General features: G+C 42.0%; 1 protein-coding gene across 2 annotated transcripts in view; it reads left to right on the forward strand.

Annotated features, from left to right (window-relative positions):
• The first annotated feature begins 5,224 nt into the window (after positions 1 to 5,224).
• LOC115383791 (FERM, ARHGEF and pleckstrin domain-containing protein 1-like) overlaps positions 5,225 to 12,095 on the forward strand; it is a 32,267-nt gene continuing 25,396 nt past the window's right edge. For both annotated transcript variants that reach the window (XM_030085983.1, XM_030085982.1), the window contains exon 1: positions 5,225 to 5,361. In XM_030085983.1, the coding sequence (XP_029941843.1) occupies positions 5,326 to 5,361 (36 nt within the window). In that variant the 5' untranslated portion in view covers positions 5,225 to 5,325. The remainder of the gene's footprint in view (positions 5,362 to 12,095) is intronic.

The raw sequence follows: 12,095 nt of genomic DNA on the forward strand, positions 1-12,095 counted from the left end.
TTTTGTACTTTTCATTTATTTATTTGTTTTTTTAAATAAAACTCATTTCTAAAGATGAAGGCTTTTCAATTTTTATTAAGAAAACTTTATTTATAAAGCTGGATTTTTTTTAAATATTTATTTTTGTACACATTCATTCATTCATTCATTCATTCATTCATTCATTCATTCATTCAATTTAATTCATGAAGAAAATTATATCTGGTAGTGATTCCCTGCAGTACCGCAGTTTGTCCATCAGGAGCCGCTGTGGAGTCTGGAGGAGGCGGTGTGTGTGCGTGTGTGTGTGTGTGTGTGTGTGTGTGTGTGTGTGTGTGTGTGTGTGTGTGTGTGTGTGTGTGTGTGTGTGTGTGTGTGTGTGTGTGTGTGTGTATCTCTCTCATTGTTCCTCGGCTCCTCTCAGGACGCGGTTCGTTCCAATGGCCGCTGCGCGCGACGCGTCCGAGCTGAGAGGAGCGGGACGCTAGAACCCAGAACCGGAACCAGAACCCGGAACCCCAGAACCAGGACCCGGACCCGGACCCGGAGCGCAGAGCCGGGGACACAGGGCGGAGACCCCTCTGATCCTGGAGGAGCAGGAAGACCGGAGAACCAGGAAAAGCGGGGTGAGCGAAAAATCCAACACGCCGTCCCGGGTGGACACGTCGCCGGCGCGCGCGCTCGTGCACGTGCGCGAGGACCTCGGTCCGGGTCTTCCCTGATCCGGATCTTCACTCTTTTCTGCTCACATTCTTGAAGTTTGATCTGCTCGTGCACGCACGCACACATATACAGACGGACACGCGCGCTCGCACGCGCACGCAGCAGGTTGCCTCAGACGTGCCTTAAAGGATTTACTCTGCTAACCTACATTTCCTTAAATAGCGGCGGCGGCGCGTACACGTGCGTGCGTGTGACGCGTGCACGTGCGGGTGCGTGCCCTCCTTCCTTGAACCTCTTCCCTGATCCTGGTGTCTTGATCCCTGTCGGCCAATCAGAACTCAGCAATAATGATAATAATAACTGGGTGGGCGTTTCCGTGACGACAGGAATCGCACCATCAACCCCTGGAGGGGCGTTACCATGGCGACACAGGCGTCGACATCATGGTGTTATCACCGTTTGAGTCAAATCAGAACGGTTTTTAACAGTAAAACTAGCCACTATCGTTAGCCTGTCCAATTACCCACAATGCAATAGTGAGAGGAGCACTTTATTTTGAAATTCACTAGATTTATATTAGAATGATTTCACAATATCACTTTTAATTTGAAAGTTGTTCTTGATGTCATTGCTAGCACTAGTTTATCCAATTACCCACAATGCAGCAGTGACAGGAGTTTATTTCAAAATTTACTAGATTTTGCAACATTAGAATTGTTCCACAATATCTAAAAGAATGTTGCAATATCTTTTATTCTGAAAATTGATAGCGTTATTTTATCCAATTTCCCACAATGCAACAGTGAGAGGAGGGCTTAATTTTGGAATTACTTGACTTTACAACTTTAAAATAATGTTGCCATCACTTTTAATTTGAAGGTTTTCCTTGACATCGTTGCTCGCAATAGTTTATGCAATTACCCACAATGCAACAGTGAGAAGAGGAGTTTATTTTGAAATTTACTGATTTTGCAATTTTAAAATTGTTCCCTGATATTTAAATTAATGCTGAAGCAACTTTTAATTTGAAAGTTTTTCTTGACGTCATCACTAATGTTACTGTATCCAGTTACCCACAATGCAACAGCTATTGTAGTTAATTTGGAATTTACTAGATTTTGCATCAAATGCTTCCACAATGTCTAAATTTGTGGACTTGCTGAAATAGCTTTAATTTTAAAGTTTTTTTTCGACGTCATTGCTGGCATCAGTGTGTCAAATTACCCACAATCCAACAGCCAGAGGAGGAGTTTATTTTGAAATGTACCATATTTTACCACAATAACATAGTTCCACAATATCTAAAAAAATTGCTACAATAACTTTTATTTGAGAATTTTTCTTGACATCACTTTCAGTGTTGGTGTACATGATTACCCATTATGCAACAGTGAGAGGAGGGGTTCATTTTCAAATTTACTATATTTTTCAAAATTAAAATTGTTGCAATTTTCTACTATATTTAAAATAATGTTGCAATAACTTTTAATTTGGAAGTGTTCTTGATGTCATTGCTAACATTCATGTATCCGATTACCCACAATGCAACAGGAAGAGTTTATTTTGATCTTTCACATGATTTTACATTAAAACTGTTGCAAGTTTTGCAATTTTTCCACCAAAATTTAAAATAATGCAATTACAACTTTTGATTTGAAAGTTTTTTTTCCTGATGCTAGCTACTTCATAGCTAACTAGCATTAGCCTCAAATGGCACAGTTTTTATTAAAAAAACAAACAAAGTAACCCAGATGTTGAAGACATTTATTTTGACATTTCAATGTAGTTTACGGCATCAAACAAACTTTATCGTTGTAAATGAAGCAATTTTTCCACAATAAGAGTTTATTTTTTAAAAAACTGTCAACATTTGCAACAAAAAAAAAAACAAACTTTTAAGCTAACAGCATATACAAAAATGTTAGGTCAGATTGATTTTCTTTTATTTTGAAAAGATTGTTAAAAAATGGCATTAAAAAAAATATTTGAAAGTCATGGAAGCTAGCTGCCTCAATACTAGCTAGCATTAGCATTTTTTTAAAACCATCATTAGAAACAACATTAAGTCAACACTGTAGTCCAGCCTGTTAGCATTAGCCTGTTAGCATTAGCATCAGGTCTGCTAGCCGTGTTGTCGTTCTCCTGGACTCTGATTGGCCGCCCGGCTCTCTGAGGGTCTGTTTTGAAACGTGGGAGCAGAACGGCCTCCTGGGAAAAAAAAAGAGAAAGCTCCACAGAGGCTTCTTTCTTTCTTCCTTTGTGCCTCTGAGCAGCTCGCTCTGTATTCCTCTCACGCTCAACACTCGCCGCCGCCAAGCCTTCAGCTGAGGCCCGTCCTCAACAACTGGGCCTGATGGACGGGGGGGTTCAACAAGTTCCCATGGGTCAGACAGTTTTCAAAAAGTTGCTGTTCCGCATTTCTATGGAAAAAAAGTAGATTTTCCCCATTCCTATGGAGTTGGACCATTTTCAAAAAGTTGCACTGTCTCCTCTTCCAGAGAAATGAAGTTACAAGTTTTTCCCACTTCCATCAACACAAAGTTAGAATGTTTTTAAAAAGTTGCACTTTCTCTTTTTTTTTTTTCATCGAGATGGATTTGGAGTGTTTTCAAAATGTTGCTTTTTCTCCCTTTCCTTGGAGTTGAAGCTTTCTTAAAAAGTTGATTCTGCATCAATTCCACATCATCAGAACATAAAAAAAAAAAAAAAAGTTTTCCTCAGTTTCCACTGAGTTGGAGCATTTTCCAAAAGTTTCAGTTTTTTCCCACTTCCATCAAGGCGGAGTTGGAATTGTTTTCAAAAAGTTTGTTTCCATCTTTTTCAAGGACACCGAATTGAATGTTTCCAAAAAGTTGCAGTTTTTCCTGCTTCCATTAAGATGGAGCTGAAGCATTTTCAAAAAGTTGCACTTTCATGAAACTGGAGTCGGAACACTTTCAAAAGTTGTGAATTCCCCCGTTTCCATGGAGATGGAGTGTTTTTCAAAAGTTGCTCTCTTCTTGTTACACAGCTTACAGTCAGGGCATTATCAAAAAGCTGCATTTTCCTGAGTGCCATGGAGACGGAGTGTTTTCAAAAAGTTGCGTTTACTTTGCTAACAGTGAACTCTGGTGTGTGTGTGTGTATGTGTTTCTGTGTGCTCATTTGTGTGTTGCTGTGCGCGTGTGTGTGTGTGTTTCTATTAGTGTGTGTGTGTCTAAATGTATGTGTGTGCTTCTGTTTGTGTATCTAGCTGTGACTATCAGTGTGTGTCTATATGTGTGTGTCTGTATAAATGAATGAATTAATGAACACATGTATATTGATACATTTATGTGTGTGTGTCTATATGTTTCTCTATATGTGTGTCTGTACATGCGTGTGTGTGTGTGTGTGTGTGTCTTTCAGTGTGTTTCTGTTTTCCAGTCACATCCAGGTGAAGATGCCCCTCCCCCTCCTCCTCATTGGCCCCTCCCCCTCCAGACAGTGACTCAGTGACATCATCACCCAGGAATTCCTCTGAAGTTCTTTCCAGACGGGGGCAACACCCGTCTACACCGTTACCCCCCCCCCCCCCACCACACACACACCATCCACCCCCCCACCACACACACACACACACACACACACACACACACACACACACACACCGTGCACACTGTCTCCCCCCCTACACCGTCTCCCTCCGCCTGTGACTGTCTCAGCTGTCTGCTTGTTACAGTCACCCTTCAGCGCTCCAGCTCCGTTTCCATGGAAACGGGGTAAACGCAACTTTTTGAAAGTGTTCAAACTCTATCTCCATGGAAACACAGAGAACGGAACTTTTCGAAAGCAGTCCGATTCTATCTATATAAAAACATTTAAAACGCAACTTTTTGAAAGTGTTCCCAACTCCGAGAAAACAAGGAAAACACTTTTTGAAAGCCTTCTGACTCCGTCTCCATGGAAACTGTGAAAAATACACTCCATCGTCATCACAGTGCAACTTTTTGAAAATATTCTAGGACCTGTTTCATGAGAAAAAAACCCAACTTTTTGAAACCCTGAAACCCGGTGTTGATGTGCTGCAGTTGAGGTAACGTTGACTCCCTCAGGCTCTCATCTGCTCCTCCAACACAAACAGGAAGTGCTTCTATTTCTGCAACTCCGTCTCCATGGAAACGGGGAAATGCCACTTTTTGAAAGTTGTCCAATTCCGTCTATATGGAAACTTTTTTTTTCAGTATTTCAACTCCGTCTCCATGGAACGGGGGAAAACACAACTTTTTGAAAACTGTCAAACTCTGTCTCCATGGAAACTGGGGAAAGTGTTACTGCTTGAAAGCTGTCTGACTCTGTTTCCATGGAAACTGGAAAAAAGCAGCTTTCTCTCAATGCAGTAACTCCATGTTTGTGACAGCGCAACTTTTTGAAATCTTCAAACGGGTGGAAAGCTGCTGCGGTCGTGGTAACGTTGAGTCCCTCAGGCTCTCATCTGCTGCTCAACACAAACAGGAAGTGCTGCTATTTGTGGATCTTCTAAATCCGCCGCTGTGTTCTCTCTCTCTGTGTGTTTCAGACATGGTGGAGCCGGGGGGAGGGGCTGGGGGCGGGCCGGGCCAGCGTCTGGGGGCGGGGCTCGGCCTGGGGGGCGTGTCCACCCTGGAGCCCGGCCTGAGGCCCCCCAGCCAGCCGCCGGGGCCCCGGGTGGCGCTGAAGGTGCAGATGCTGGACGACTCTGTGGAAAGCTTCCAGCTGGCGGTGAGTCAGCGCGATGCCTTCAGGCTCAGTAGGAATTCCCAGCTTCTTCTCCTCAGCTCGGCTCTCCAGATGTTTTTTTTTCACTCCAGCTGTGTCTGAAACCCCAGGTGTTCCCTTCACCTGACCTCTGACCCAGGAAGTGGCCGCGGCGCCAGCTTCCTGTCCGAGCTTCACAGTGCTGCCTCTTGTTCCACCAGATCTCCCAGCATGCTCTCTGCTCTGCTGTCATGTGCGGAAGCGTGGAGCTGAAAGCCTTCAGAAAAGCGCCCCGCCGAGGTTCTGAACGGTTTTTTGTGGCGATTGTTGAGGAACGTCCGGCGCCGAGGGGGCAGTGGCAGCAGATTTCTGGGTGACCGATTAACCCGTTACACCCGTCCGAGCTCGGCTGACAGCGAGGACAGTTTAAAAGTTTAACTTTTAAAAACTGCTTCATGGAAACACTTTGAAAAGTTTGTTTCTGTGCAAGTTGTGTTGTTGCCCGGTGTTGTGGATGAAGTGGTCCTCATGTTACCTGGTGACAGGCTTGATTTTGCCTCCCTTGTTGAGCTCACCGATGAAACTTTTTGGATTAAATGACGACTATCACATCACACTCCATGACAGTGAAGCCAGATTTACTCTAAAACAGGAAAAAAAAAAAAAATCGAGTACCGCAGCTTTAACTGTTGAATTCAGCAATTAACCAGAACTAAACAATTTCCATGATTAATAGTGATCAACTATGGAAATCCAGCGATTAATCAAGGTAGTCTTTGGAAATCGAGCAATTAATCACGCTCAACCCTGGAAATTCAGCGATTAATCACAATCAAATATGGAAATCCACTGATTAATCACGATCACTGATGGGAAGCCATCGATTAATGACAATCAACTATGGAAAGCCAGTGATTAATCATGATTATTTACGGAAAGCCAGCAATTAATCATGATCAACTATGGAAAGCCAGTGATTAATCATGATTTTTTTATGGAAAGCCAGTGATTAATCACGATCAACTATGGAAAGCCAGTGATTTTTCAAGATTAACTTTGGAAGTTTAGTGATTCGTTGCAGCTAACTGTGAAAAATTCTGCAGTTAATCTTGGTTAGTTATGAAAACATCAGTGATTAATCTTCATTAACTACTTGATAAACTTTATATATAATCTCGGTGATTAATCGCGATTATTAAAATGAGTGTTTTGACGGCCCTGACATGGTTTGTAAAACCCATCGCCGTGGAAACGCCGCACTCCTCAAACAAAACAAAGCGTTGCCATGGAAACCCAGAGTAAACACAGTGAAGCCTTCAGATCAAAGTCTGACTCCTGTCCGGAGGCACACTGTTGTTTTATTGTAGTTTTATTGTTGTATTTTCTCCACCCTGAACTGGAAACAGCCTCAGTACAGCTTGAGCTGTTAGCATCAGCATTAGCATTAGCTTCAGTGTTAGCGGTATTATAAGCTTCTGCGTACCGGCGCTGTTAGCTTCAGCGTTAGCATTAGCATCAGCAGCAGTGATGGAGGATTGAGAATCACTGATCAATAATTCAAGACGTTTCAATGTTCTGTCTCCATGGAAACGGAGACACTGCAACTTTTTGAAAATGCTCTTTTCTTTGGAAACAGGAAAACAAATTTCTGAATGTTTTTTTTTTTTTTTGAATCAGGGAAAACAACTTTTTAACAATGTTCTGTCTCCATGGAAATTAGCAAAGTGCAACTGCTTGAAAATGTTATTTTTCTTTGGAAACAGGAAAATACAACTTTTTGAAAATCCTCTTTTTCTTTTGAAACAGAAAAATTCAACTTTTTTAACAGAAAAATGCAACTTTTTTAAAAAGTTTGTTTGGGCAATGTGTAACTTTTTGAAAACATCCCCATAGAGACATGGACAACACGAGTTGTTCAAAAGCTGCAACTAAAACTCAAACAGACACAAACACAAAAAAAGAAAAAAAGAAAAAAAAACAGCATTTCTGCCTTGTGAAGGTGTGTAATTTGATTCTAAAAACAGCCACCGGAGGCGGGGCTGACTCGGTTTGATCCCTGGGCTGCAGCAGCAGCAGCAGAGTGGACTCGGCCTGCCTTGCTCAGAGGAAGTGTGCCGGTTATATAACGCCTCATTCCTGTGGTCAGAGAACTGAGAGACGCTGAGCTCTGATCTGTAGAAGATCCGTCAGCATCCAGTCACTGTGAGATCAGTTCATCCAGCTGTTTAACGCTCCGGGCTCTGCTCCGCTGCACTGAGAGCAACATCTGGACCGATACCGACACCGATACCGTGATGAAAAGTTCTTTTATTTCCCTAAATCTGAGAACCAGGACTGACCCAGAACCGCTTTTAGAACCAACAAACACAACAAAACTACAGGGAGAAATATCGGCTGCTGGTATCGGACCAGATTGACTGAGCAGTTCCCCAAACTGATATGCTATTAGAGAATGACTGATATTACACTGACAGCGATATTTTGAAAAATGACGATACCATTATTTTGAAAAATTACCGATATCAGATCGATACTGATGTTAAAAAAAAATACTGATATTAATATTTTGAAAAAGACAGATATTACACAGATATCAATATTTTGAAAAATTACCCATGTCTGATTGATACCGATATTTTAAAAATGACCGATATCAATGTTTTAAAAAATTACCAATGTAAATATTTTAAAAACAAACCAATATCAGACCGATACCATTATTTAGAAAGAGTTACTGATATTAGACTGATACCATAAAAAAAAAAAGATTGACATCAGACACGAACAATACAAAAAAAAGATCAATTTCAGACGACACCAATTTTTAAAAAATGGCTATTATTGGACTGATATTGATATTAAAATAAATAAAATAAATAAATAAATAAAAACAATAGTAGACTTATACCGATATTTTGAAACATAACTTTGAAAAATGAAAATAACCATGCAACATTGAGACACACACACACACAGACACACACACACACACACACACACACACACACACACACACACACAGAGCTGCTGCTGGTGTGTTGTCTGGTTGTTAATCCGCCTGTTGTTTACATCACAGTTTTTTGAGGATTATCTTGTAGCGGTAACACTGAGGACGACTGACACTTTCCTCTGTTGATTTCTGACAGCTCCGCTTGGTAGATTTTCCATTGTCCCTAAAGATTCAGCAACAATGCCAAAATCTCATTGTATCTTTAGTATTTGCGTTGTAGTTTCCTCATTGACACTGCAGCTTTAACACTGTCTGAACTGTTGTGTTTACTCTGGAGCCTTCGTCTTTCCGTTGTAGTTTTGGTATCTACAGTGTAAAGCTTGAGTTCACGGTGTATCTTTTATATTTGTGGTACAACTTCAGCATTACGGTTGTAGTTTTTTGTATTTCTGTTGCAAATTGAGCATTATGGCTGTAGCTTTTGCAGTTGCACTACAGCTTGATGATTATGACTGTAGTTTTTGTTTTTGCATTGTAACTTCTGTATTTGTGTTGTGGCTTGAGCATGACGGTTGTAGTTGTTGTATTTACCTTGTAGTGTTTGTATTTGTGCTACAGCTTGAACATTACGGTTGTAGCTTTACTATTTATGTTAGAGCTTCAGAATCATGGTTGCAGCTCTTGTTTTTCATTGTAGCTTTTGCAGTTGCGTTGCAGCACGTACATTGCTGTTGTAGCTTTTCCCGTTGTATTACACCTTCAACATGACAGCTGTAGCTCTCGCATTTGTTCCACTCCAGCATTATGGTTGTACTTTTTTTGTTACGTTGTAGTTTTTCTATTTGTGTTACAATTGAATATGATGGTTGGAGTTTTTTCATTTGTTTGCTCCAGTTGTGCATTACGGTTATAGTTTTTGTATTTGTGTTACATCTTGATAGTTACAGGTGTATTTTTTGTATTTAGATTGTACTTTTTATATTTGTGTTACAGCTAGAGAATTATAGCTGTTGCTTTTTTTTTTACATCGTAGCTTTTCTAGTTGTGTTACAACTGAAGCATTATAGTTGTAGCTTTTGTATTTGTGTTGCAGCGTCAGAATTATGGTTGTAGATTTTTGTATTGACTGTAGCTTTGGCAGTTATGTTGCAGCTTGAGCTTTATGGCTGTAGCTTTTGTTTTGACATTGTAGCTTTTCTAGTTTTCTTACAACTTGATCATTACAATTGTAGTTTTTGTTTTTCCGCTACATCTTGAACGTTACCATTGTAGTTTTTGTATTTATGTTACATCTTGAGCATTACGGTTGTAGTTTTTGTATTCATGTTACATCTTGAGCATGATGGTTGTAGTTTTTGTATTTGTGTTACATCTTGAGTGTTACGGTTGTAGCTTTCCCCATTGTGTTGAAGTTTGACCATGATGGTTGTAGTTTTTTGTTTGTTCCACTTGCGCATTACGGTTGTAGTTTTTGTGTTTGTGTTACATCTTGAGTGTTACAGTGGTAGCTTTTGTGTTACATCTTGAGTGTTACAGTTGTAGCTTTCCCCATTGTGTTGAAGTTTGACCATGATGGTTGTAGTTTTTTGTTTGTTCCACTTGCGCATTACGGTTGTAGTTTTGTGTTTGTGTTACATCTTGAGTGTTACGGTGGTAGCGTTTGTGTTACATCTTGAGTGTTACGGTTGTAGCTTTCCCCATTGTGTTGAAGTTTGACCATGATGGTTGTAGTTTTTTGTTTGTTCCACTTGCGCATTACGGTTGTAGTTTTTGTGTTTGTGTTACATCTTGAGTGTTACGGTGGTAGCGTTTGTGTTACATCTTGAGTGTTACGGTTGTAGCTTTCCCCATTGTGTTGAAGTTTGACCATGATGGTTGTAGTTTTTTGTTTGTTCCACTTGCACATTATGGTTGTAGTGTTTGTGTTTGTTTTGTGTGTTTACATCTTGAGCGTGACGGTTGTATCTTTCATCTTGGTGTTGCATGTTGAGCATCACATCTATCTCCGGCTGTCTCCGGTTGTGAATCCTCCCCCCCCCCCCCCCCCCCCCCCCCCCCCCCTACAGTCGTTCGCTCCCTCTAAACTCTTTGGTAACGTTGTGAATCTTGTCCTCCGGGGTCGTCGGGGGCGACGGAGCGGCGCTGTAGCCAGATTTACAGTCCTCATTATTTCAGAACGACCCCGTCGCCGCTACAGGCGGCTCTAATTGCTTTCTTTAACGGCGCCTGTTTCCCCCTCGGCCGCCCCTTTAATTGTCTGGAGCATCTCCAGATTTCCCAGAATTCTTTGCTGCGGGGCCAACATGCTGTTTGGTCAACAGATTGTGATGTGTGTGTGTGTGTGTGTGTGTGTGTGTGTGTGTGTGTGTGTGTGTGTGTGTGTGTGTGGTGTGTGTGTGTGTGTGGTGTGTGTGTGTGTGTGTGTGTGTGTGTGTATGTGCGCATGCGTGCATGCGTGCAGCTTCAGTAGGTTAAGCCGTTTAACCTAATCTGCGAGGGACACTGTGATTGGTGGAGGGCGATCAGGAGGCGGGGCCTCTCCCAGCTGGTGCTTTTCAGGCTTCTGGGAGTTTTTTTTTCTGAAAGAGGAGAAATGAAACAATAAAAACCTGCAGATAAAACCAATAAAAGCAGGAGGAGATTGCTGTTTTATGACCTGCTATAAAGCTGCAGTTTGAATGTCTCTATGGGGGAAAGATAAGATTTTCAAAGTAAGAGTTTAAAGGATGATCAGCAGGAGACTGATCACTACTTCCTGGTTCCTATAGTCTATCACTACTTCCTGGTTCCTATAGTCTATCACTACTTCCTGGTTCATTTCACTTTTCTTTCACCACTTTCTGGTTCCGTCACTACCTCCTGGTTTCCATAGCAACTTCCTTGTTCTCGTCACTGCTTCCTGATTCCTGTCACTGGTTCCTGTAGTCTGTCACTACTTCCTAATTCCCATCACTACTTCCTGGTTCCCATCACTGCTTCCTGGTTCCCATCACTGCTTCCTGGTTCCCATCACTACTTCCTGGTTCTCTCACTCCTTCCAGGTTCTGTCACTACTTCCTGGTTCCCATCACTGCTTCCTGGTTCTGTCACCACTTCCTGGTTCTGTCACTACTTCCTGGTTCTGCCACTACTTCCTGGTTCTGTCACTACTTCCTGATTCCTGTCACTACTTCCTGGTCCCCATCACTACTTCCTGGTTCCCATCACTGCTTCCTGGTTCCCCTCACTACTTCCTGGTTCCCCTCACTACTTCCTGGTTCCCCTCACTACTTCCTGGTTCCCGTCACTACTTCCTGGTTCCCGTCACTACTTCCTGGTTCCGTCACTACTTCCTGGTCTTACCTATTACACTTTTATTAATTATCCAGTTGACCCATTTAAGGTGAGAATCATGGGGGGATTATGACATCATTGAAAAATGTCCGCCTGCATTAATCTCTAATGAATCCCTGCTCAGTGTATTTCAGTTCTTCTCTTCCTGATGCATCTTTTAGGTTCAGAAATGGCAGCTTTTAACTTTTTCTTTCCTTGTTTAAACATCAATGTGTTAGAAACTGGAGCGCAGTCTTCCCTCTGGGGTCACTAAAGGTCAAATATCTGAACCTCCAGAACAGAAAAGCTCTGCTCTGAGCTCCGGAAATGAAAAAAACTCCTCCGACTCCTCAGACTCTGAGAATGACAGAGTCTGGAGGAGAGACGGCATCTGAGGAATGTGGGGGGAGGGGGGGTGGAGGGGGCGGGGCCAGATGATAAGAGCTCTCAGCAGTGGGGGGGCTGAACGCCCGCGGGGGGGAAACCAGACGGGGGA

The sequence above is a fragment of the Salarias fasciatus genome (genome assembly GCF_902148845.1).
Source record: "Salarias fasciatus chromosome 23 unlocalized genomic scaffold, fSalaFa1.1 super_scaffold_20, whole genome shotgun sequence".
Classification (NCBI taxonomy): Eukaryota; Metazoa; Chordata; class Actinopteri; order Blenniiformes; family Blenniidae; genus Salarias; species Salarias fasciatus.